This window comes from Corvus hawaiiensis, chromosome 2 (assembly GCF_020740725.1).
Source record: "Corvus hawaiiensis isolate bCorHaw1 chromosome 2, bCorHaw1.pri.cur, whole genome shotgun sequence".
NCBI lineage: Eukaryota > Metazoa > Chordata > Aves > Passeriformes > Corvidae > Corvus > Corvus hawaiiensis.
Window position 1 is genome coordinate 41,301,208 of NC_063214.1, and position 25,581 is coordinate 41,326,788.

The following is a 25,581-nucleotide window of genomic DNA, read 5'->3' on the forward strand; positions in this document are numbered from 1 at the left end:
TATTTTTCCATGTGTTGTATTTCATTTGATGATGTAACAAATAATTGAAGAAAAGTAACTGAAAAGATTATATCCTGTAAAAACTAAATTTCAAGGTAGTAGTATTGTAGAATGGTGGAATTTTTTTAGGTTGGAAAAGACCCTTGAGATCGTCACATCCAACTATTAATCCAGCACTGCCAAGTCCACCACTAAACCATGTCCCTAAGTGCCACATCTACAGGTCTGTTGAGCTTTTCAAGGGGTGGTGACTCAACCACTTCCCTGGGCAGCTTGTTCCAGTGCTTGACAACCCTCTGTGTGAAAAAAAAGTTCCTAAAATACAAAGTGGAAAATAATAAAGTGTATTTACTTAGTTTTCACTATAGTGGTTGATTTTATTTAAACCATGTTGAATTGTAATAGGAGTCTTTCGTAAATTATTGTGTTATATTTTTGGAGGGAAGGCTATTGCAAGCAGTTTTTGCAGTTTGTCACTTGTATGTCACTTTTTGGACTTTACCTGAAGCATTTAATTAAGATTAAATTTATTATTTTATATATTAATTTTGGAAAAAGGTAACAGCAACTTGAAAGTATTTTCTGGACAGATTATGAATGGAATAGTAGATGAGATGGAAAGATGGAAGGAGGGTAGACTGTGTTGTGGGAGGTCTTGCTGCGAAAAGTGTTGTGCTTTTTCTTGAATTGCTGACAAAACATGAATGCTGTTTCTACAGGTCAGAGAGCAGCAGAAGTATATCTCCTTCCAGATAAGGCAGAAGGTAAAGCAAAGGAAAGAAGAACAATTGCATCTGTTAGAGGAGGCACTGAGAGCTGAATGGCAGAAGGCACAGGATGAGAAGATGAAAGCCCTGGAAGAACTGTATTTCTCAAGCTTAAGAGCGATTGGGGAGGGTCACCGACAGGCCAAGGAGAATGTAAGCGAGCTTAATGTTATTGTGTCATGGTTTCACCCCAGCCAGCAGCCAAGCACCAGGCAGCTGCGTGTTCACTCTCTCACCTGTGGGATCGGGGAGAGAATCAGAAGGGTAAAAGCCAGAAAATTCATGGGTTGAGATACAGACAGTTTAATAGGGAAAGCAAAAGGCACACACACAGAGCAAAGCAAAACAAGGAATTAAATCACAGCTTCCCACGAGCAGGCCGGTGTTCAGCCATCTCCAGGAGAGCAGGGACCCATCATGTTTAATGGTTACTTGGGAAGACAAACACCATCACTCCAAACATCTCCCACTTCCTCCTTCTTTCCCCCACTTTATGTAGTGAGCATGATGTCATATGGTCTGGAACATCCCTTTGGGCAGTTGGGGTAGCTTCTCCTGGCTGTGTCTCCTTCCAGCCACCCCCAACATCCTTGCCAGTGTGGCAGCACAAAAAGCAGAAAAGGCCTTGGCTCTGTGTAAGCCCTGCTCAGCAATAACAAAAACATTTCTGTATTATCAACCCTGTGTTCAGCACACATCCAAAGCACAGCCTCACACCAGCCACTGTGAAGAAAATAAACTCTATCCCAGCCAATACCAGCATATATTGTCAGAGAAATTTTTGATGCTTTAGAAATACCAAAATTGCTGTTTGTTTGGTTTTTCTTTGGACATTCCTGGTTTTCGAGTCCTGATACCTAAATAGACAACTTTTTAAGAATGGAAACTTTTTAGAAGTGGTTATGTACTTTTTTGCAGGTATCTTCCCACAGGATAGTCTATGGGCCTATCTGCTAAATCTTTTGCTGGGCAGACTTTGAAGTTACTTTCTATTAGCTTGTATACATGTATGATCATGTATGTTTGTACTTGACTAAATTGCACACAGTGACTCATTATCTCAGTTATGCCAGTAATACAGTAATTTTTTCTTTACCATGGATCTTTTCTACAGTTAAGAAAATACACTTAACATTTTTTTTCCCTTCAGCCCTCCAGTGACATCAAAAGCCTTGGTAAGGGCTGCAGAGGCCTTTGCATGGATTGCAAATGGGTGTCACTTTTAATTCTGCACCTATAAACTGGTTTCATTTTCTTTAAAATTCTGTAACTTGTGTAGGCTCTGTTTGAGAGATCGAGATTGCTGGGTAGAATTTTTCTATAGGTTTGACTCTGACCCAGGTTTACAGAAATCAGCCAAAGGTGCCATAGATTTCTTAGGTGGATTTTGCAGAGTAGCTTTCTTCCTGAATTAGTCAGGATCTTTAAACCCAAGTAAAATAGCATTAATGCTCTTCCATATATCAGTATCATTAAATCAACTTCTTTATAAAGTCTGTTCCAATGCCAGGATGGGTGAGTTTGCAGAAAACTGTGGAACCAGTGTTACAGGAACAGAGAACTAATCGTAAATGTTTCTGTTGATGCGCGATTGTTGCAGTTAATGACTGAAGGGTAGTAACACGCTTCTTCAATGCGGTTGAGGCTGCATTTGCTACAGGGTGTATATATAACTGTGTTTAAATTATCTTTTTCATCAAACTGATGCAGAGGAAGCTAAGATTTCTCCATCAATGTTTGGTTAAATTGGCTGAGAAATGTGGCAGGTTCGCTACTGTTGTTGGCAGAGAAGAAGAAAATAAAGATGGCAGAGAAGGAAAAGTTATTAGAGTATTTTTACCCTAATACAGTAGAAGGTAGTTTTGAGCTTGTGCTTCTTACCAGCAGTATGTAATTTGAAATATCATACTGATACTATGAGATGTGAGTAAAATTCTGTATTAAGTGATTACAATATTTTAATGTTAAGGAACCTGACTTAGAAGCTCTGGCAAAGCAAGCAGAGGAAAGGAAACAAAGAGCAGAGACAAGACACAGAAAAGCTCTGATAGAACAGAAGCAGCAAAAAGAAAGATTACTTCGTGAGCAAGCAAGGTATGCAATAGTTATTTAGTTTTATTAAGGATGCATTTTACAGTGTCATAAGGTGAAAGGCAAAAATTTTGATGCTTCTTGCTTGGAGCTTTTTCAGTCTTGAAATTTTATGGGTTAGAGAATTAATGCTCATGGACAAAGCTTGTGGCTTTTGATAAAAACTGTGGCTTTAAAACCAAGACAAAAATGTCAAATATTCAAGCTGGCCTTACAGATTCTCCAGGAGTTCAGTGATACATGAAATGAAATGTTGTCAGGCCAGTTCCTGATGGAGAGTTACCCACTTGTAAAAAGGACCTAGTGCATTTGTCATGGTCTTCCTTCTTAGTTTTTTTTTATTAAGTAGATTGGACCAAACTTGAGCTGACATAAAAAATGGTCTGTGTCCTTTTGGGCATAGTTGTGCTTGAGTAGAACTGAGACCTGTTAATTAAATAGTTAAGTATGTCTATACTCAAGCAATTAAATTATGTTGAAGTGCATGATGCTTTCTGGAAACTTAAGTCAAAAGCAGAGATTTTGCATTGCTTTTGGAATGCTTGTGTGTATTAACATTTTTGCATAATTTGAAGAAAGTAATTTTTAATGCTGCCTTCCAGCCTAAGTTCTGTTGTCTTTTCAATATGGTTCCCCATCCCTATGGCCTGAGCATTCAATGCAGGTACTTAGGAATCTGATTTTAGGTTTACTTTTTATTTTGCACTGTTCTGTCAGTGTTGCTTAAATAATTTTCCTTCTATCTTCTCTTCTGTGGTTTGTTTCGTTTTTGTCCCTCAAGACGAACAGATGCACGTAAACGTGCTCTGGAAGTGGAAAGACAAAGAGCAGCCAAAGTTGCAAGCCTGCCACCTCCTCCACCACATCCTTTTGAGGTATGTATCCCTGATGCAACAGTGATCACAATTTCAGGGGTAGCACATATATTTATTGGTCTGACTCCTCACAACAGGACATACAGAGTTGGTATTTGCATACTATAAGGAGACTGGTTCAGCAAAAACCCAGGGAAAAAATTAGTTCTGTGTTAGCAGGTTTCTTGCTACTAAGCTTTGCTACTTTACTGACCTCTTGTTATGTATGAATCTTATTTCTTGTCATCGGACTCTTTATTTTTGTAGTTAATGTGTCATTTTAAACTTTCATCATATCTCATTTTCATTTAGTAACCTTAGTGGTACGAAACTTTAAAATTATCTCTCTCAGCATGTACATTACATGCCTCCTCAGCCTTCTGTCATACTGATGCATTTAGTAGCATTTTGTATAGTTCTGTAATAAAGGCAATTCTGTCTTTTTAGCTGTGGGGCTGCTTTTTTTGGTTTTTTTTTTTCCCCTCCAATTTCTTTTTCTTGTAGGGAGTACTGAATAAAGGGTGAGCTCTTTAATTTTGATGGGAAACCATCACCCAAGGCTATTTGGAAGGCTGCAGCCTTTTTAGATGTGGCTTTGTACCCCATTCATTCTGCTTTGATTTCATAGAGCTGGTGCATACGTGTAGAATTTCCTGTAGGATTGCAGATCTGAACTGCAGAAAGAACATTACATGCATTTTTACTTTGGAGTTAACTAATAGAACTTCATGAATGCAGAGTTTAAGTTGCCTCATGTGGTGTTGCCCTTTTAGACCTTTGGGTTCAGGGGTATTCAAACTACTGACAGGAAAAGAAAGGATTGAGGTATACTAGCCCCTCTCAGAGCCAGTGAAGCTTTCAAAACTTTTTCCAGCTACATCCCAGCACATTATGTACAGGTTAGAGTGCAGGATGATAGGGGTTTCATGTTGTATCTGGAAAAACTGAGTAAGGTTTGACCCTCACAGTTTTAAGAATGATTAGGAGGAGTACCTACGAGCTTCCATTAGTACAAGTTTCTCTCTAGATTTCCTCACTGCAGCCCAAGGGTTTTCATGTTGTGTAAGCTGGATATGAGTGAAGATTAAAACAAGTGTTGTAAGGGAGTGGTAAAGTTTGGGGTTATTTTGGTGAAGTATATGCAGTATTGAAATTTAGTACATCTGGAATAAGCTCCTGTCTGGTACAGTTCAGGTGAATTCACACTCCCTTTCATGCTGCTGTTTCCCTCTATGTTGTTCCACATGGTGTGTTCCTGGTGTGTCTGGTGTAGAGCAGGTGAAGTCTGCATCAGTCCAAACTTTGACTCTTTATTTCCTGGTTTTCAGGTGCCTCTGTTGCTCACTTTGGCATTGTTGGAAAAGCATGAGATACTTGGCTTTGCTTTGTAGTAACTTTTGCAGTTTAGAATGTGTCTTAATGTTGCATTTTATTTAACCCCGCCCCATAGAAAGTCACTGCAGTTAACCTCCATAACAACTAAAATGACACAGTACTTAATATTTAATACTTTAAATTTAAATACTAGATATACTAAATACTAAAAATTTAAACTTCTATCTAGCAACATCAGTAATGCATCTCCCCTTCCATTTTACAAATGAAGAATTTTCTCCTCGTCCTTTAGTATTTTGTCACCAGGGGAAGCAAGAAGGCTTTGTTTCCAGGTTTCTCTAGGTTCTGGTGAAACCAGAATTGCATATACACTTGTGTTGGATGACATGTCTGGGTCAGTACTCTATTTAAGTATTGTTCCTTTCCAAAAATTAGTGCATTTGCACCCATTAGCAAATGTCCTTTACTCGCCTTTTCAACAAATGTGATTTGTAACTGGTTTTATAGCAGAGTTTGCAAACATCTGGATTTTCTACAGACACTACAGTATGTGAGTTTTGTTTCTATTATGAAGTTCACATTGTGAAAATGGCAAAGTGAATCAGTAATTTTGCAGACATGTTGAGTTTTTGTTGAGGAAAGAGATTGCTCTGTTTCAATGTAGCACAGCGTGTCAATTTGTTCCATTTAAAGACTAGCTGACTTTAAGCCTTTTTCCTAGTTTTCATATCTGTATAGATTTTAATCCTTTTGTTGTAGACCTATGGCTGGGAGGGCACAGGGTGAAGAATAAAGGTATTTTCTTCAAAGAGTTATTGGGTGCCATGTACTTCATGGGGGAAAATGCTAAGTAATTGAAAGATTGAGAGATTTTATTCCTGTTTCTGCTTCAAGAGAGAGAAAACAAAAGATGTTGACTCAGTTCAGGGGAAGGTAAATCTAGGGCTTTGTCTTGCAAATGTGTTACTCAAAAAGCACTGAATTCAAATTGTTTAACATTAACTGCTGTGAATAACAGCAAGTTACAGGGTCATCTGAATAAGTCTGCTTGTTCTTTTGAATCAGTTTGCATAAGGAGCTTATTGAATACAACTATAATCATAATCCGATGCTCTGTTGCAATAACAATTTACTGTAATTCCATAAAAGGGATTTAGGGCACTGTTGTTCATTGCACGATTACTTAGAATATAAGAAACATTCTCGAAAGATACTCCTATTATTGTTACTTTACCCAGTTAGAAAATAAGTATTTTTAATGACATAACCCATTTTGGTTCTCAGAAGTATGGATTTTGGGAACTGAGGCCATATTTTGTTAGAGCAAATGAAAAGTTACTTAAGTTAAACTGTAAACACCATTTTATTGAAAAGTGTTGCAGAGTTCTTGCAAACTTACTTTTTCTTATATGATCTATTAGATTGTTATGTAATGAAAATAAAACCTAAAAAGTGTCACTATACTCTGCTTGATTATTCATAGCATTTGTAGAGTTGGGGTCATGGGGTTTTTGTTGGGTTTTTTGTCCCATTTCACGATACTTTGCTGCTCCAGTTTTGCCAGATTTTAGGATAGAATTATTTGCTTTTTGGAAGGAAGAAAAAAATAAGGAAGGAGTTACAAAACCATGATGGAAGTATAGTATTTTTTACAGCCTAAATTGCTTTTGACATTAATTGGAAAATTGCAGCCTCCAACATATTTCTCATGTCTTCCCAGCTTTTGAGTAAAATTCTGGAGGTTTGATTGATTACATGTAATTAATAATTATTTGTTATTGGTTTGTTAATTTAAAATTTTTAAAACTAATTCAGAAGAGTTGTTTATTTGTACATTCTGAAAGTAATGCAGTACAGGATAAGCACTGGCAATCTGGCTAATGAGGTTTCGACCTGGGACTTGTCCATTTTCATAGCAATAATCAGTATCTGCAGGTGTTTTGGTTAATGTCAATCTGTTACAATTAGAATGATTTTTACTGATTAAGAAATTTAGCAGTTTATTTTTTTACCTACTAGAATAACATGCATTTGTTTAAGTACCATAAAATAAGTTACTGAAGTTCTGTTGGTAAGGCTAGAAATAGTTTTATCCGTTTTGGGCCCCTCACTGCAAAAAAGACATTGAGGTGCTGAGCATGTCCAGAGAGGGGCAACGGAGCTGGGGAAGGGCCTGGAGCACAAAGCTGATGAGGAGTGGCTGAGGGAGCTGGGGGTGTTTATCCTGGAGAAAAGGAGGCTCAGGGGGGACTTTATCACTCTCTACAACTGCCTGAAAGGAGGTTGTAACTGGTTGAGGGTTGGTCTCCTCACACAGGTAACAGAGCAAGAGGAAATAGCCTCAAGTTGCACCAGGGGAGGTTTAGACTGGATATTAGGAAAAATTTCTTCACTGGCCTGTCAAGCACTGGAAACAGGCTGCTTGGGGAAGTAGTGGAGTCACCATTCCTGGAGGTACCTAAAAGATGTGAGTTGTGGCACTCAGGAGCGTGGGTTGGTGGTGGACTTGGCAGTGCTGAGTTAATGGCTGGATTTGATGAAGGTTTTTTCCAATGATTCGATGATTCTTTGATTTTCATTTAAAGACTTCACTTTCTACAGTCTTCATAAAATAGTGATAGTCAATTCTGAAATTTTGTATGCCTCTTCTTATGCAGAGATAAGTTTAAGATACTCCTGAGACTTAATGCTGCTCTTTGTGCATGTGCATTTCTTTATGGTCAGGTTAGTTGTAGACCACTCAAGCTGTGAATCTTGCTGGTCTAGTTAATGTGGATAAGAATCCCTTTTTAGGACAAAGTACAGGGAACGGGAAGTTGAGAGAAAATTAATGGAGATGGTAAAGGCAGGTCCTACAGGATATTGGGTTACCTAACCGGGCTACTTTGTTACTGAGAACATGAGGCTAAGCCAAGGTAGAGGAGGGTCTGATGGCTCATTGCTCAAACTTCCAGAAAAGCATTGAAATGGGTTAGTGTATCCAAAACTTTGTAAAAGACCCAGCAATTCAGCATTCTGTGGATATACACTTTTCAGTGAAGTTGCAGAAAATGCTCTTTTCTCTGGTCAACTAATAAATTGGACATAATGGCTCTGAGTTTCCTGAAGCAAGTCTCTACTTGACAAGTGTTGCTTTACTGTTGGGTATAATTGTATTGTAGGTCTGTGGTTGCCCTGCTCTGAGGTGAGTGTGACAGCTGTTGTAAGTGGGATTTTTATTACTGCATTAAACTCCAGTGCTTTTAAATTAGTGCTTTTGAAACATGACACTGATGAGCGTCAATTTCTGTGCAGGGGTTTGCTTAAGACTGTTAGATGCTCTTAGTTATTAAAGTCCTCTAGATCTGCCGTGTACTGATGTGGTTTATTAATTATTACACGTATATAAGGTTTTAAACAATATTTCCAGGACAAAATTTGGTGGGGTGGATTTCTTTTAGTAATAATTTAGCTTTACAGATCACTTCTGTTTAGTTGCTTTGCTGGAGATAATATTCTGTGATACAGCTGTAGTTGTACTTTTCTTCCTAGAGCTTTGACGTGAAAAAGATTGTTGCGATGAAGCCCTCTGGTGCTGGCAACTTTTGTGTTACACGTTACCATATTTCTGAAGCTTTGGTGGACAGAGAAGTGGACGGAGAGCAGGTGATTGGCTCCAAGTGTTTGTGCTACAGGCTTACATATATGTTTCTTTACATTGCATACCGTGTCTGGATATCAGCTGTTGGGTTTTCTAGAACCTGTTTAAAGATATGAACTTGTCTAAAGCAGCTTTTACACGGCTTACTAAAGAGAATCTCAGATGGGCAGACTTGTAAAGCCTGTTACGTGCTCGGTCACTTGGGGGATCACACCTGGCACTTTGTGAACAGGCCTTTATAAGAAGGTGGGATCACAAGACTGGCATCATGTTCAAACACTCAAATTGGAAGACTTACGGCTTATGCTGAATTGATAGCTGCAGTTGCCCTGCTTTTCTCTCTTCCCCTCTTTTTAGCAATGTACTCCCAGCCTTGCCTTGTATTTGCCTTGCTTATTTGGAATGATTTTTTTTTTCCCCCTAAGTATTTTTTATTTTCATGTTAGTAAGATTTTTCTTCTTTGAAAATCGCAGATTGTTTCTGGTTTCCCAAATGAGATTGAAAATATTTCAAGGGTTTTTTTTCCCTTGCTTAGAACAAAACCATGAGGATAGAAGTACTCAATCTGTAATGTTGACCATATTATTCACTTTACCATACATTGTAGGAGAAATAACCACTCTGCTATAACAAATAAATCATATAAATTATTATCCCTGGTACAGCTTGAAACTGGAAAACTCTGACACCTAAACTTACGAAATATGTAAATACGCTGTTTTTCCAAAGGTAAAAAAAATGAGCTTGGTCCTGCTTGCAACATAAACATTCAAGGATGTTCATATGGCATTGTATGTTGTTTTTGAAGTGCTTTTGCTGCAGAATTATTCATTTATTTGTTGTTACATATGCTTTAAACGATCAAAGAACTTAGTGGACTAAACTGTTGATTGACTGCCAGCCAGATGCTCATTTAGCTGCTGAAGAAGAGGGGAGACGTTTGGAGGAACTACAGAAGGAGGCAGAGAGGGAGAGAAGAAAGCAGCTTGAAAAGGCACATGTTAGAGGAAGTCATGCCTTGAAGAAGATCCAGTTGGCCAAGGTAGGCAAAGTAGTTATGCCTGTTTTTAATGTCAGAACGACCACTGTCAAATAAGTTGTAGGTAGGTGATGAATAAAGGAATTACAGGAGAGAAATTTATGAACTAAATGAAGTTTGCAGAATGTCTTTGAAAAAACAAAAAAGTCAAAATCTGTTTACTTATTTTGGCATTTGGGAGAAGTGAAAAGGAAAGAATATCCTCTAATTTTTGTTATATGAATGTTTGACCAACTATTAATGAATAGGTAATAGTCAAGCAAAACTTTTCTAATAGCTTATGAGTTCTACTTTTCCACATTAGCTTTAGTTGGAGTTGGTTATTCTGTACTTCAGGGGAAAAAATTATTGCTAAGAAGGTAACGGGTTTTTTTATTTTTTGAAAGCTTTTCAAGGTTTTTACTTAAAGACTGACATTCTGTTAGTGTGCAAGTCTGTAAGTGTTGAAATTGTTTCCTTTAAGAAGTAAAAACTGATCTACCAAGAAAAGTCTTTGTACTGACAGCTACACTCGAAAAAGTTTTACTTTCTGTTAGCTTCACAAGTATTTTTGGTGGCTAGAAAAAGCAAAAGCTTCCTTTTTATCACCTGAGATATGATTAACCCTGAATGAGTAACCAAACTAAAATGGAGGTTTCTGGAAATATTACTGGTGGTCCTGAAATTAACAGAAAAAAAACCCCAACAAACTTCTTTTTTTTTTTTTTTTTTTAATAGTTTTCGCATGTACTCAGTGTGCCAAAGAGTATATAGATTACATCTTAAAAAGTAGCAATTGCTGAATTATGTACTAGCAAAAGTCACTTGCCAAAAGAAGTGCTCATTTACCTTATAAAACAGAAGATTTAATTTTCTTCAGGGAAGTTGGCCTACAGGTGTTGAGTCTGATCCTTTATTTAACATCAGATCTTCTAGTTAGTATTGATGACTCCTATGTCTAAAGGTCTGATACAGCCTTCTCCTAAGGAAGTACTTTCTCTCTAGAATAAGATTAACTTTGAACATTAAAAATTAAACAAACATCATGGTAACCAAATGGAAGCATTTTGTATCAGTCCTGCTGCATGGCTGTCTGAATGTGAGCACTGGAGGTTTATGTTATCCCTTCTTTATACTTGAAGGACAGGAAAAGGCTCCTGGAAGAACTGGAGCAAATGCAAGCTCAGGACCGGATGCGCAGGAGACAGGTTGTCGCACAGATGCCACCTCAGCTTTCAGTGCCACCATACAAACGCATGGAAATAAAAGAAGAAAGGCAGAGAGAACTGGAGTCTGCGTTTGAAGAAATGTACAATGAAGACTGGAGTAAGTTCTTTGTTGGAGGTTGCTGAATCTGGTACCCAGTAGAGGAGAGGCTGCTGCAGCTGCCTCTGCCCAGGTCCAGCCGGTGGCAAGGCCGTGTGTGTATTCACAGTAGGCACACACACAAGCAGCCTTCCAGGGCACATGCACACAGGGGGCCATGCGGGCCAACAGGGAAAACAGCACTCGCATTAAGTACCAACAGCACAAATGGCCTCCTTCTGTTTACTGCTCTGGCTGATCAAGGTGAAGGCCTATTAGTGGGATATATGTCTGTCCATATGGTATGGATCCCTCCAGCAGTTGTTCTTAGACGCTCAATCTATCCAGTAGTTGCGCTCTGTATCCCACGTCTCTATCTGCTGTACTACAGGTCCTCCATAGGTCTTAGCCAGTCTACCCAGTGATCATCCTGCCTTACAGTTACCTCTCATACTTGTGTATGCACTCAGATGCACATGTGCTCAAATATGTGCTATGGATCACTTGGTGAATAGCTTTAGACACTCACTCATACGTGGCAGCTGGCCCTTGATCCTTAGTCTTCTAAGGATCAAGAAGACTTGATCTTGAAGTTGCTGAGTCCTGGGCATGTGAACCCCCAAGATCTGCTGCTCAACTCCAGTTGTTGCTACACAGACCCAGCTGGTTATGTGAGTGTATGCACAGACATGCACAGGCAATGGATTCCTGGAACTGACCTTACATACTCAGTCTGCCCAGCAGCTGATCCTGGATCCTCTTGTAATCTTGGAGATGCACACACATGTGCTGGCAGGTTTCCTAGGATCCCTTCATCTCCTTTGTAGCTGGCTTGAATGCTGGATCTCCTGATCCCTCCACTAGGCAACTTGTAGATTCCCTGGCCTCTGCAATACCCAGCCCAGTCTTACAGCTGCCTGATGTATAACTCCCGAGCCTCTTACCATTCTTACTGGCTAGTCTGGCTTGTGATTTGCTAGCCACTGCATGCTGATACTCATACTCATACTCACCTAAATGCACTCATTATGACCTCTGCAGGTGGTAGTGCTTTAGACACAGGTGCACCTGTGACTTTTGGTCGCCATTCCAGTTGCTGGCCCTTATATATCTATGCACACACATGCATACAAAATACAGTGTTCCTCACATTGGAAAACAGCTACAAGTGGAATTTAGTGAGAATACAGAACAGACTGTCAGGCACAGTGCATGGCCAGATGAGTGTACTGACTGTCTCATTTTATCTCACTATTTTTATATTTTTATTTCATGCTTGTTCTGCCCCTGACTAACTTGATCCTTTCCTTTCCCTGCCTTGGGTTCCTCCCCTAAGTAACAAGTATACAATTCCATCTTCCCCTGTGCCCCACATCCCTTGTAGGCAATAACCTCCTCAGTCACTAAGGTGAGCATGGGAGAATTCCTGTTGTGCAGTGTTCTGGGATTTCACACCTGGACCATGTGATCGCTCTTCTGTGGCAGCCTTGTGAGCAGCCAGGTCAGGGTGTGTCTTTTCCCCGATGAAGTTACTGGGATTGTGTGTAATTTTTCCTTTGAGCTGCTTTTGGTGTAAAGATGAGCCTTTCATCCCATCAACTTTTATTTTGAAAAACATAGCATATTCTAGTGGATGCTGCTGTGGAGGTTCTGAATGAATAGATGGCTATTGATCTAAACAGTTTTGAATATTCTATTTTGGTGGGGAAAAAAGTTGGATTGAATCTGTTGTGAAATAACCTATTGATACTTGAATTTCCTGGGGATCTGTGTGTGAGTGTAGTCCGGCAATGTTGTTTGCTTTGTATTCCAAATGGTCATTTTATTTTGTTGTGTTCTTTGAATTAGACATGAAAGGAGACCTGATTTTGCGGTTTGAGCCACAACCTTTGCCAGCCCCTTCTAACAGAGCTCAAGATAATGATCTTGATATCTCTTTGGAGCAAGAATCTGCTTGTGACACTCAACCAGAGTTTCCTTGTGATACTCAACAAGAATCAGAACATGTGATAGAAGAGAAGGTCCCTAATGAACCAGAAAGTAAAACTTCTAAACTTCATATTTAACTTAAATCTTTCCATTTTATATTAGAAAAGATTAGTCTAGTATATCAAATAAATTAATTTGAGTAATAACTGAAATGTTTTAACTAGTAAAACTTCTTAATGTATGTAAAATATTTCAATATCATGTGGTTTATGTTTAGCATAGATGATAATAACCTAATGATTATGAATTTAAAAATGAAAAATGTGACATCTTTTTCTGATATGCTTCAGTTCATTAGTATACTGAGAATAATTTTCAGTTGTAAAAACTACACTGTTAGTAGCCATAATTATTCCTATATAATTAGTATAAATTATGGACTGATGCTGCTGTGTGAACTTAAGTATTTTGTGGTTTGAGATATTTCAAAGTTAAAGCTTATAGTCTGCTTAATGTGTGTCCTTTATGTTCAGGTTTGTGATTGAGCTGCTGCATATTGTGAGTAGGCTGGAACGGATGCATGAGTGTGTCCTGTTTGCTTGTGGTGTGTCCAGGGTCATGTGATGTGAGCCAGAAGTGTCTCAGTGACCTTTGCTGCTTGGCCAAACGCTTCTGCATCCCTTGAGTTGCACAGTCTGGTGTTCGGTCTGTGGTGCATAGTGTTTCCAGTGCTGATGCAACACAGAGGGCAGGTGTGGGGATAGTGCTGCATATTTTTGCTACAGTTTGACTGTAAAACACTGCATCCAGCTTAGCCCTTCTTTTATAGCTTGCAGAGACACATTACTGCTTTTCTCTTGCAGGTAAGAGAAAATACTGCTAAGATTTTAAAAATATACCTGAGCTATTTGTCCAACTCTGTAAGCAATAAAAAAAAATAGTTTGTTTTTTTTTTTTTTATGATATGAAGATATTCATTACCCAAAACTCTTAACAGTATATATTCTTTATAGAGCATGAAGAAGGAGAAGCCTGCCAGCCTCGATCAAAACTTGCCTTAAAGAAATTGTTGAACAAGATTAGAAGCCAAAAAGAGGAGTGGACATCAAAAAGTGAGAAAGAGAGTCAAAGTGAATTTGAGACTATTGAATCAGGCACAATTGCTAGTGAAGAGAGACCATTATATGATTTAGAACTTAACAAGGAGCAGCAGAAAATTACAGTATCTGAAGCCAAAGGTATGTAGTACATACTTGCATCATAAGTTTGTTGTGTAGGAGCAAAAGGACTTGTACAGGGGGACTATGGCAAAACTGTTTAATGAACTTTCAGTGTTAAATGTTTCGTCATGGTGAATGAAAGTATAGTTTCCTATCTGAGCCCACAAGGCATTGTGGATTTGTTGCAACCACAAATAGGAGAGGTTTTTGCTCTTAACTCCAACCTGTCCACTGAGATCTTGAAAAGAACAGATGTCCAGAATACCTTTCTATCCTTCAAATCTCACCCAAATTGTTGTCACTGTTAGTGTTGCCATGCTTTAGTAGATCTTAGCCTCCAGGGATAGAATTTTCAGTGCAGAAGTCGGCATTGAAGTTCTGTACCTGTTGAACCGGAAAAGCTGCTTTCTTTGGAGATTCACAGCTGTAAATGCCCAAGACAAGCATAAGCTGATTAGTTTTCTCTGCTTTTAGGCACCATTCCAAAAAGCCTTTTTTGTAAAATTGGAATTTATAGCAATTAGACATTGCAATTTGTTTGGTAGCCAAATCATCTTGGGGTTACTTCCCATGTCTGTCCTTGGTGCACTTCTGGTTAGGCTAGTGCTGAAGTTGGTGATCTTGTATGCTGAGTGGGATTTCTGAAGTTTTAAAGTCATCAAGTTGTGGCAGGTGTTTTGGTTGTTTGGGTTTTTTTAAACAAGATAAAGTGATTTAGTTCAATCATGTACTTGGCTATGCCAGCATAATGCCTAGGGATTGGAGAGTGCAGCATGAGTGAAACCATGCCTTGGGGAAAATGTGCTGCTATTGAAGCTAACAGTACAGGATTGAGACTTGCTTTTTGTGCAATAGCTAAATGTTACATCATTTGCCCAGTGACTGCCAGTTTTAGACCCTCTTTGTTCCAAGAGGTTAATGTGTGGCTTTTGATTCTTCAGGATGATCTTGCTCTTGGGCTTCCAAGTAATCTGTTAAAAGTAATTTTTGGTCTCATTGAAGCTGGGACATTACTGTGTCTTCAAGAAAGACACATAATAAAGGGCCATTAAAGACTTAAATAATATAAAAAACTGATTTTCCAGATTATGGAGACAGGCAGAGTAGTAAAATAAAGATCTTTTCAAGAGCAGCTTATGCATTTGTTTAGAGATATTGGGAAACTGTAAAGCAAGATGTAAAGAAGATCCAAGGCTCGCTCTGACTGCAATTACACCAAATAACATGTATATTTTAGACCCTATGAAAATGTTGGAAAATACAGTTGCAGGTGAAAAGTCAGTTCTAATCCATCCTCAAGAACAAGCAGCTAAAACCAGAATGGAAGAGGCAGCTAAAATTAGAATAGAAGAGGAGACACAGAAGTGGGTAAGTGTGTTTGTATTTATTCCTATCTCAGTTGTAGTGTAAAAAAAATGATTTACAGAGGACTTTAAAATGTTTCAGGTTATACAGCAGCTATAGGTGCTCTTAATATTTAAACTTTTACTGTAACATTTTTTATACTTTTCAAAAACAGCAAAGCTGTAGCTGAAATTTAGAATAGAGTGGAAACCCCCAGTTCCTTCAAATCTAACAAGTGCTGTAGGCAAGGGATGCAACCATGGTTAAATGAGAATCCCAGCTGTACATGAATACCTTTGTTTTGTGAAGGGAGGATATAGTCAGCAATATACAACTCTGAAAACTTTATTAGCCCTGTGTAATAATGTAGGAAAGTCTATGGGATTGTGTTTAGAGTGACAGGAAAAGCATAAAAACCTTGAGTAATTTTTTTTCTGGTTATCTAGGAAGCAGATGCAGAAAGTTTTTTGTGTCCCTGGGAATGCTATGTCTATTATATTTAACAAGTAGTAACTTTGTGTATTATTCATTATATGTATTGTGTATGTGTTTCGTTGTATTTTAATTTTTGTTGTATCCCTAGAGACCTACCAGCTGTTACGTGGTGGTTTACCAGTTAAAAGTTGAAATTTGGGTCTAAGTGCAGCCTTAAATTGTGGAGTTTACATTCAGAAATAAAGGAAACAAAAATTTGACAAAATAGTAATATTTTAGGAAAAAAACCAAGCAACAAATCCTTTATGAAAGTGTGGCTACTTTCTTTCACCTTCATTTCTTCCCACTTTTCACCTGGCCAGGTGTACAGGTTGCTGTGTCCACAAAGCTGTTCTCAGGCCCAGCTTTTTCTTGGATTGCTTTTCCTGACATCCCCATTCAGATTGTCATTAAAGGCTGTTGTCCACTTCATCTTCGCCAGTACTTCAAAATTTTTCTTTGCTTTCATTCTAAAAGCACATATGCTGTTACTAAGTGTGGATCTAAGTGAATTGTAGCTGATAGGTACATGGAAAGAGAATAAACAGACTACTTCAGAGGTTTATGGACTACTCTCAAAGTGGTTATATATTAGCTATTTCAGAAGCTTTTGTAAAGCTTGAATAAGCGTTCAAATATGTTCAACACTGATGAAAAACTCAGTGAAATTCAAAATAGATTTCTCAAGTAACTTTAAGAAAAGGACTTCTTTTGCAGTCTTTGGAAAGTGATAACGTATCTTGAATGGAAATCTGATTTTATTCATCTTATTAATTTGAGAACAGGTAATAATGCAATGGTAAATGGATTAGGGATTGTTAGAGATGTTGAGCCAGTAAAACAAAGTTATTCCTGTAAACTTCGGAACTACTTTTAAAGGCCTGTTGCAATTTGGAAATACCTGTCACAAGCAATAGAATTTCTTCTGTAATTTGAAACAAAGGTTTGTGTGTGGTGGTGGTGTGTGAGCAGTCTGGTTTCTTCATCATTCAGTTCTAGAGATTCCCCCTCATTTTTCTTTTCAATAGAATGAGGAAATAGAGAAACAGAAACAGGAGCAGCTGACCTTGATTAAAAAAATTGAGGAAGAGAAAGCTCTTTTGGAGGCTGATTATCTGAAGATCCAAATGCAAACCTGTTTGGAGGAGGCTAAGAAAAAAAAAGAAGAGGAAGAGCAAGGTCAGCTGGTGCAAAGCCACAGTCTCCCTTCCACAGATCAGCAGAACCAAACGGAACGTGAGGTGAAGAATTATGGAAAATTGTGTGTAGGTTTTTAGTTACTATTACAATAAAAATAAAGAACACCGTTTACCAATTTTAAACTATATCAATCAAGACAATTTTTATTTCTTAGGCTGTGAATTAGAAGTTTGTATGTATAAAAGCTTCCTTTTCTAGTGTACAAGCTTTATTTCACATGGTATCACTGGACCTGAAGGAGTGGCATGAATCTGTGTCAGGGGAGGTTTAGGTTAGACGCTATGAAAAAAGGTTTTTAACCAAGAGGGTGGTTGGGCACTGGAACAGCTCCCAGAGAAGTGGTCACAGCACCAAGCCTCTGAGTTCAAGAAGTGTTTGGATGGTGCTCTCAGGTACATGTTGTGGCTCTTGGGGATGGTCCTGTGCAGGGCCAGGAACTGGACTTTGATGACCTTGTAGGTCCCGTTCAACTCAGATATTCTGTTATTTTATGATTCTGTGACTTTTGCTATTGTATTGTCTCTCTATAGTCCAAGGGACAGCACGTCTGTTTATAATGCCTGTTAGTAAAATCTGATTAGAGTAACATAATGATGAAGGCATGTAGACATAACGCTTTTCAAGAAGGAAAAAAGAAATCATAGTCGGAAAAAAAATCGCAAAAATCTGCCTCTGTCTGTCTGTTTAAATCTCAAACAGCTACTTAAAGAAGAGGAATTTATGGAGGATGTTGAAGGAAAGTAATCTTTATATATAAAATCTTGATTCATTTGCACAACCTGTGCTCTTTTGAGAGTCTGATTGCCTTGGAAGTGCAGCTGTATTGGCTCATTGCTCCCTGAGTTTGCAGGGTATATTTACCTCTTTAGGCTGAGCTGCTGTAAGCACCATTGACTTTGATGGTGTGTGCAGAGAGAGACTGTAGCTGTGGGCCATCCGTTCTAGAAACTCCTTTAGCTTCATTGCCTCAGGCTGAAATCTCACAGACTTCAAACATGGTGGTACCCAGTGGCTTCTGTAAACTTAGGAGGAAGAACACACAGCTTATGGTTGTTGCCATAATAGTATTCTGTGAGTTAGTTGTATATGTGCAATTAAAATTATTTTATTTTGATTAGACTACTGCATCAGACACCAGGAGTCCAAGAGAAGACAGTCATATACGGATGATCCGTAATTTTCAACAACGCCTTCTGCAGCAAAAAAGGTAAGCGTCTTTATGGACTGTGAAGTGTCTTTATGGAATGCCTGTTCAAAGTAACTGGAATTGCTTTGGTTATTGAAATTGATGTTTCTTTTTGCACTGCTCTGAAAAGATTCATGTTTTCACTCTGTTCAGGTTGCACAAACAGACCATTGAAGAAGCTAGAAAGCATCTACAGGAGTATCAGAATACACTGAAGCAAAGGTACTTGTCTGCTTTTGCAACACCTCTGAGCTCAATGGAAACAAAATCCATTAATTTAGATCCTGTCTCAGAGCCACTCCTAGAGAGGCAAGGAGCACAGCCAACACAATCCCAGGCATTGGAACAAGTCAATACCCAAGAATATGCGCGGTCATTACCTGCATTTTCAGGAGCGTTGCGTCTGCTGGAAAAACCATCTTCACAGAAGCAGGAAGAGCAAATGCATAACATTTGTCCTGGAAGATCAGTGCAGTTTTCAGAAGCATCAAAATCAAAGCATGGAGAGTTTAACTTGCTGTGTGACTGTCCTTCACAGGAACAAGTGGGAATGTTCAAAACTGCTAGTAATCACATCAGAGAACCATCCCAGTCCCAGTTGCCATCAGGGTCAGTCAGGAAAGAAGTCACTGCAGTAAGAACACAACCAGAAGCACAGCGACAACATGTTAGATTTGTGTTGCCTGCAGAAAGTTCCTCTGAGTTTTCAGAAACAGTGCACTCTGAAGAGTTAGCTCAGAAGATACTTAACTATCAGAAAGAGACAGAAGTTGGAGAAGAGCATCCATTTAAGACATCCCTCATGCCAGCAACAAGGAGATCAGCCTTGGCTGATCCTTTAGCCTGTCAGCAGGGATCTGTAGAGAGCAGCAGCGGAACAAGCCCTGATCAACTGTTCAGTTCTTCTGAACCCATGATTCTAGCACATGAAGAATCTAAAGCCCAGGGTGTTGAGGAATTATTGATATCAAAACCAGGAGATGCATCTTTGTTAAATTATTATTCTGGTATATTGAATTTAAGGGACAGAGTGTTGGCCTCATCAGAAAGCATCCAAGCTCAGCAAAAGTATTTGAAAGAATTGCAAGAACAGCTAGATGCACAAAGAGAAGCTCTTCTTTCTAAACGGAGAATACAGGAACAACTACTTTTACAGAAGCAAGAGAAATTGAAGGAGCAGATGCAGAGACAGCAAGAGGCTTTGAAAGAATTTCTAAACAAGCAGGTAAGCTTTACAAACACTTTGCATGGGGAATCGTCTAGGAGGTGATCAAACTTATGAGTCAATGCTACCAGTTAACAGAGTACCCCATGTTGATAGTTTCAAGTGATTTACCATAATGAAAATTTTAATTAGGACTTGTGATTTGTAATCAGTACTTTTCCTCTGTAAGCCCCAAGAGCACAGTTTTGTTCAGTCTAACAGAAATACTGTGAACGTCCGTGCTTGGTCTCTGAGCATAATGCCTATTGAAATTGTTATGTTGTCTGAAATTCCTGTAGGTAGAGTTGTCTTCTTAACTATAAATGCACCTCTATGTGTGAAATAGCCCTTGTATTAAAAAGACTTAAACAGTACCTGAAAGGATATCATAAGCATCTTGAATAGATTATTTTTAAAGCTTGTCTTTTTGTGTGTACTCACTAGGAAATTGGTTTGGCAGCTGCAGTCTTGACTTGTAATTTGCTTGTTTCTCAGTAACAGAAGAAAGATCCAAGTTTATTCTTGAGCTTCTAAAGAGCCTCCTTTTGCCTTCCCTTGCGTTTTTTTTTCAACTGAAGCCATCTTAGAAGAATAACTGTTCCCTGTAGAGTTCCTGTCTTTTAATTTTTGCAGCCTCCAAACATCTAAAATTCTTGAATTCAGGAGCTGAAAGAGTAAAAGCAGACTTTTCAGAAATTGTTTCTGGTAAAAATGATGAGTACTCTGATCTAATCTCACAAAGGCCTTGAAAATGTAACTAATTGAGTTTTAGCACATTCGGTTTGTAGAGCTAAGTACAATTCCTCTATGTCCAAATGTTTTTGTGAGCTAAGCAGATCTGTCCAGTATCCTGTGTACTCGAACTGCTTTCTCAACATGCTCAATATTGTCCTATGTGGAATACACACAAGAAAAAATGCTTGTTTGATAAATTAGTATAAATATAATCTTACATAAAACTGCTTCTCCCCTTCTCAGGTGAAACGTATGTGCCCAAATGAAGAAGTGACAGAGGCACAAAAGCCTGACTGGATTAATAGAACTGACTTTCTCCAAGTCTCGGAAAACTACCAGCAAGAGAATTGTGGCAGGAGTAAATTTCACAGAAGTGAAACGATTTCTCGGTGCATTGGTCCAGTTGAGCAAACTGGTAAGGCTGTGTGTTATTTTTCATTATAATTTTTATTGGTTTACAGCTGAGCTGGAGTTCTCTTCCATCTCTCCAAGTTAATTTGAGATATGTGGGTGTGTGTACCCATATTATTGCAACATACTCAACTTTGTTTTACAGACCAATCTGAGAAAGTTCTCTGTAGAGAGCAGAAGCGGAGATCTTCCAAACCACCAGTGACAAAAGTCAAGTTAGGGCTTGGTTTGCAACAACATGAACTTAGTGTTATACCAGAGATAGACACACCAAAAAGTTGCAGCCTCTCTTTTTCAGGTAATGTACAAAATATATAATAAATGCTGTTATGAGTAGATTGGAGGAATATAATCTTCGAGATTATTAGGAAATAATAGCTGATATTTTTGCAATTCTTAAGGTATAACTTAAAAACTAGCAAAGTGAGTTGTAGTTCAGAAAAGTTTATCCTGTGAGTGTCTGTCTAGAAAATCATAATTTAAACAAAATTTCACCAGGAGAACAGAATTCATGGTTGTTCCATGATGGTAGTTCCTTGTTGATTTTTCTTTTGGGCAGGGTCTGTGTTAATAGGCAGTTGTACAATAACTCAAAAGAGAAGTTGGTAGATTTTGTTTGAGTGTTTACCTTTTGAGCATACCGGGAAAGTGACTGTGAAATCTTTCAAGTAAGATGTTAGTATCAAGCTTCTACAGAAACTTTTAGGCCATCTTTTTATGTTGTTTTTTCTAGTTAAAAAACACTCATTGCAAAAAAAAAAATTTGAAGAGCAGTTATAATTTTATAAATATATTTGTTACAGTCTGCAGCCAATGCTTTGCAATTCTCTATAAGGAACATTAATTAACAGGTACAACAAACTCATGTTTTCTAAAGGTAAACATTTAATTTTTTTTTTCAAGGTCTCTTCACATCTAAAATGTAATGCATGTTTTACAAAGTTTTTTATGTTGTGTTCTTAAAAGGGCTCAACAGAACAATCTGAGTAATTATAGACCTGTCAGGCTGGCATTCATTGTGAGCAAAATAATGAAACAGCTGATATGAGACATCCTTCAATTAAAGAAAAGTAATTAATGTTAGTCAGCATCAGTTTATACAGAGTAATTCTTGTTTGACCAATTTGGTATCTTGATTAGATAGCAGGTTCTGTTGGGTAAGGTTTTGACTGAGGAATATATTTATGTTCCCAAAAGCACTTGGCTTAGTAACTTACACTTGGCTGTATAATACTGTTATGATCCACACATGATTTATTCCTGTATTACCAAACCATTGGTCATGGTAGGTGGTAAAAACTTGAGATTTTTACTGGGTTGGGTGGCCAAAAAGGGCTGTTTCACAGGCCAGGTTGTAGAGAAAGAAATCTTTAAACCAGAGCAGAGAAGTTACATTGCCTCTGGATCTGGAGAAGTTACTGAAAGTTTTGTTGGATTTGCTATGTGGAAAAATTTGTTTGAATTTTTTTTGAAGAAATACTTTGGTGGAGTTAGGAATTAGTTTTTGAGAAGTCTATGATCTGTATAATCTTTCAGCCTGTATAATCCATAGACTGTGATGCAAATGTGTTTACTGATGTGATACAACTAAATTCATTAAAATGGGGACCATGCAAATTCAGCAGGTTATTTCTGTAGAATAGAATGTGCATCTTAATGTTCCTCATGACGCGCAAAGCACTTCTTTTCTATACCCAAACTGATTACAAATGTTTTAAATTCAGATAGAACAGATGCTGGTACTGGAGAAACTTCTCTGATTTCAGCGTCTGGGGAGTTTGCATGTGTGAAGCATCACAGTCATGGTCTTCATGAAGGCACCTCTCCTTTGGGCATAACAAACTATGAAGGAAAAGCCTCCAATGGAAGTCCAAGGCAAACTAATCCATCAGGGAGATTATTGCAAGAATTGCTGATGATGGCTGCTGAAACTTCATATGATTCAGGTGAGGAAATCCTCTTCCTTCAAGGAGTTTTGTGAACACCATTCAGCATTGCTGATTTTACTGCGGTTTATTTGTAGAATATGACCTGAGTTGTTAAAGAGCATGCAGTGCTATTTAATGCTATTGAATTTTAAGTGTAAAAAAGGATGTTTCAATAAGCACTTGTCTCAGAATGAATGAGTTTTTATCTTTTGGGTTTTTGTGATCCATTACCATTCTAGTAGCAAGTCCACACTGCACTACACTGCTAGTCAACAGTTTCTTGTTCAAGGCATGTCCTTTTCATCTGTAACTTTTAGAATTGTAAAGGTTTGCAGGTTTTGCAGGTGGGAACCTGTTTTGGGCAGACCAGTGGTGTTCCTGATTCAATACCCAATGATTCTTGTACTGATACAAAGGAAATCAGTGCTTAAAAAGGCCTCTGGAGTGTTAGTGTGTGGATTTAGATATCCTCTGGAAGATCAGTGTATGTAAGAAATTACTTAAAAATATGGTTGAGACAAAAAATAGAAGGCTAAGGTCATTGTCAGTTCAAAAAAACTTTGAAAGAATCATGTCTTAGATGTGACAGACATAAAAATTGAGAAATGTAGAATATATCAAATTGAGAGACCTGAGACCTATAAGGGTCGAGTTCAACTTCCTGATTCTCCCAGGATTACCTAAAACAAAACCATTGACTAAGAGTATTGTCCAGTTGCTCCTTGAGCTCTGATGGCCTTAATGCTATGATCACTTTCCTGGGGAATGTGTCCCAATGACTGACCGCCCTCTCAGTGAGAAACCTTTTCCTAATGTCCAGTCTTGTCCTAATGCAGCTTCATTCCATTTCCTTGTGTCCTGTTGCCTTGTTTAGTTACAGGTAATTATTTTGTATGTGCAATGTCTATTTAATTAGGAAGTTGTGACTATCAGCTCACAGTGCATTAGGCTTGACTCTCAGCTTGTGAGACTAACACAGTGCTAGAGTTGAGCCAGACACCAGAATTTTCAAGTAGCTGTGAGGGGTCTCCTGACTAGGAAAAGTCTGTGCATAGCTAGTATTCAGGACAGGCCCATTCTGCTTTGACCCTTTCCAGTAGCCACCATAGGCTTTTAACATGCTCCACTGAGTATGTCAGAAGGAACAGTGCAGTCTTGTAAGGACTGCTTTAGCTCTGTTCTTGTCTGTGAAGAGCTTTTATTGAACAAGAACACCTTTGAGGATAGGCCATGTCCATAGGTGGCAAAGTTATTTGGATTCCATAAAATAAAACAAGTTGTTTTGGTTATCAGCAAAAAGGTTTTTGCTAGAAAGTGGTTTGTGAATGTTCAAAATAATTTTGTTTCAGGGGCATTGAAACCTGCCAAACATGTTATGGGTAACTTGGCTGGCTTTATAAAAGGACAAAGATGGCTAGTTTGTAAAACATTCGCTAAAGCAGTTTGAAGCTTTTTACAAGGTGACGGCGTTGCATGATCCAGTACAGTTTTCAGTATCCATCTGAAATATTACTGGAGCTGCAGAGGAGTTCCCAGAAGCTAGGTAGCCTTCATATGCTCATTGTTACAAGCAATACAACTGTGTAGTACGCATCTCCTGGTTTTGCTAGAAATTTCACCACTGGCCCTAAGCTTTAATTTTTCATTTAATTTGCATTGAGACATCATTTCCAGTTCAGTCGGATTTACTTGGAATTATAGTTGTTTTGAATAAATACATATACACTCATTTTCCTTCAGCAGTTTCTTTATTTCTCAGAATGCCCCTTTTGAAGTATATCTATATTTAAACTTAAATTATCATAAAATCATTTTGCCTTTTAACAGTATTTGAAGAAAAGACTTGTATCTGTCTGGGTAAGTTGTAAAAGCATTGCTAGAGCAGCTGTTACCAAATTAATATAAAATAACTTGGTGTAGTGTCTTCTTACATTGAGTATTGTATATGAACAATGCAATAGTTTATGTAAGAGGATTAGGAAACTTTATGTGAACATCTATATTAAAAGAAAAAATGGAAAGCTTTCTGTGATTGTGTTTAAGAGGATTGCCCTCTTGAGCAGATCTGCAACCAAAGTGCCGGCAATAATCTTGATAACGTGTAGGCTATGGCGCTCTCTCTGGTATTTTCAGTAACTAGTGTGGTATTTCAGCAAGTAAATCTACAATCCCTTGCACTTTAAATACAAAGTTTCTGAAAGGAAAATTTAAGGTTCATTTTAGGTTGTTGCTTATGATTTTTTATTTCATTTGGTTTTCAAATTTTTTTTGCTACTTGATTCTTACCAGAACATGTTTGCGTTTTTGCCATGTTTTCAAGATGTAATTGTATCTCTATAGGTAAGAGCAAATGAGTGCTTTGTGTGGTCTTTGACCTTGTTCTTTGAAGTTATGCTCTTGATGGTTTCAGCCTTTGACCAAATAATGTAAGTCTTTACAACTTATGAGTTGTACTGCTTTCATGATTCCAGAACCACTAGCTGTGTACAAATCCTTGGTCACTGCTCACATGCTTGTTCAAATCAGACATCAAAGATAAAAAGATAAAGTTGGTAAATCTGCTTTTTACATGCAGATGCTTTATCAACAAAAGTGAGTTTCCTTTGATAGGAGAGCTGCCTTGGGTAACAGGCAGTTTTTTAAAAAAGTCTATAATTAGCTGTATTTCTTTCTTCAGTTATTACAGGAAGAAAGATGACTTTAACCCTCTCAAATTTAGTGGCAGACATGTCTGAATGTAAAATGGGTCATAAGGACTTCTTGTGGTTAGGTGAGGATGAATCCCTGTTCTCAATATTGAGTGGTTGCAAGTGCTGCACCAACTGATCAGCTGGTTGCAGCCAGAGGACAGGTAATTTTGCTAAAGTGATGTTGCATTAAGTGAGGCTAAAATCTGAATTGCTCTTTTACATGCCATGGATGCATGATAGGATGAGTTG

The 25,581-nt window shown here is 38.1% G+C and overlaps 1 protein-coding gene across 9 annotated transcripts in view; it reads left to right on the forward strand.

The window, feature by feature from the left end:
- Positions 1–25,581, forward strand: part of CEP295 (centrosomal protein 295) — a 68,232-nt gene that overhangs the window by 26,471 nt on the left and 16,180 nt on the right. For 7 of the 9 annotated variants that reach the window (XM_048294546.1, XM_048294545.1, XM_048294551.1 and 4 more), the window contains exons 3-17: positions 720–920; positions 2,737–2,861; positions 3,640–3,733; positions 8,579–8,692; positions 9,590–9,730; positions 10,849–11,032; positions 12,860–13,051; positions 13,954–14,178; positions 15,398–15,528; positions 17,007–17,219; positions 18,297–18,385; positions 18,518–19,589; positions 20,547–20,718; positions 20,860–21,012; positions 22,439–22,660. In XM_048294546.1, coding sequence (XP_048150503.1) covers positions 720–920; positions 2,737–2,861; positions 3,640–3,733; positions 8,579–8,692; positions 9,590–9,730; positions 10,849–11,032; positions 12,860–13,051; positions 13,954–14,178; positions 15,398–15,528; positions 17,007–17,219; positions 18,297–18,385; positions 18,518–19,589; positions 20,547–20,718; positions 20,860–21,012; positions 22,439–22,660 — 3,328 coding nt within the window. The remainder of the gene's footprint in view (positions 1–719; positions 921–2,736; positions 2,862–3,639; positions 3,734–8,578; positions 8,693–9,589; positions 9,731–10,848; positions 11,033–12,859; positions 13,052–13,953; positions 14,179–15,397; positions 15,529–17,006; positions 17,220–18,296; positions 18,386–18,517; positions 19,590–20,546; positions 20,719–20,859; positions 21,013–22,438; positions 22,661–25,581) is intronic. The other 2 variants (XM_048294544.1, XM_048294549.1) reach the window with 2 other exon arrangements.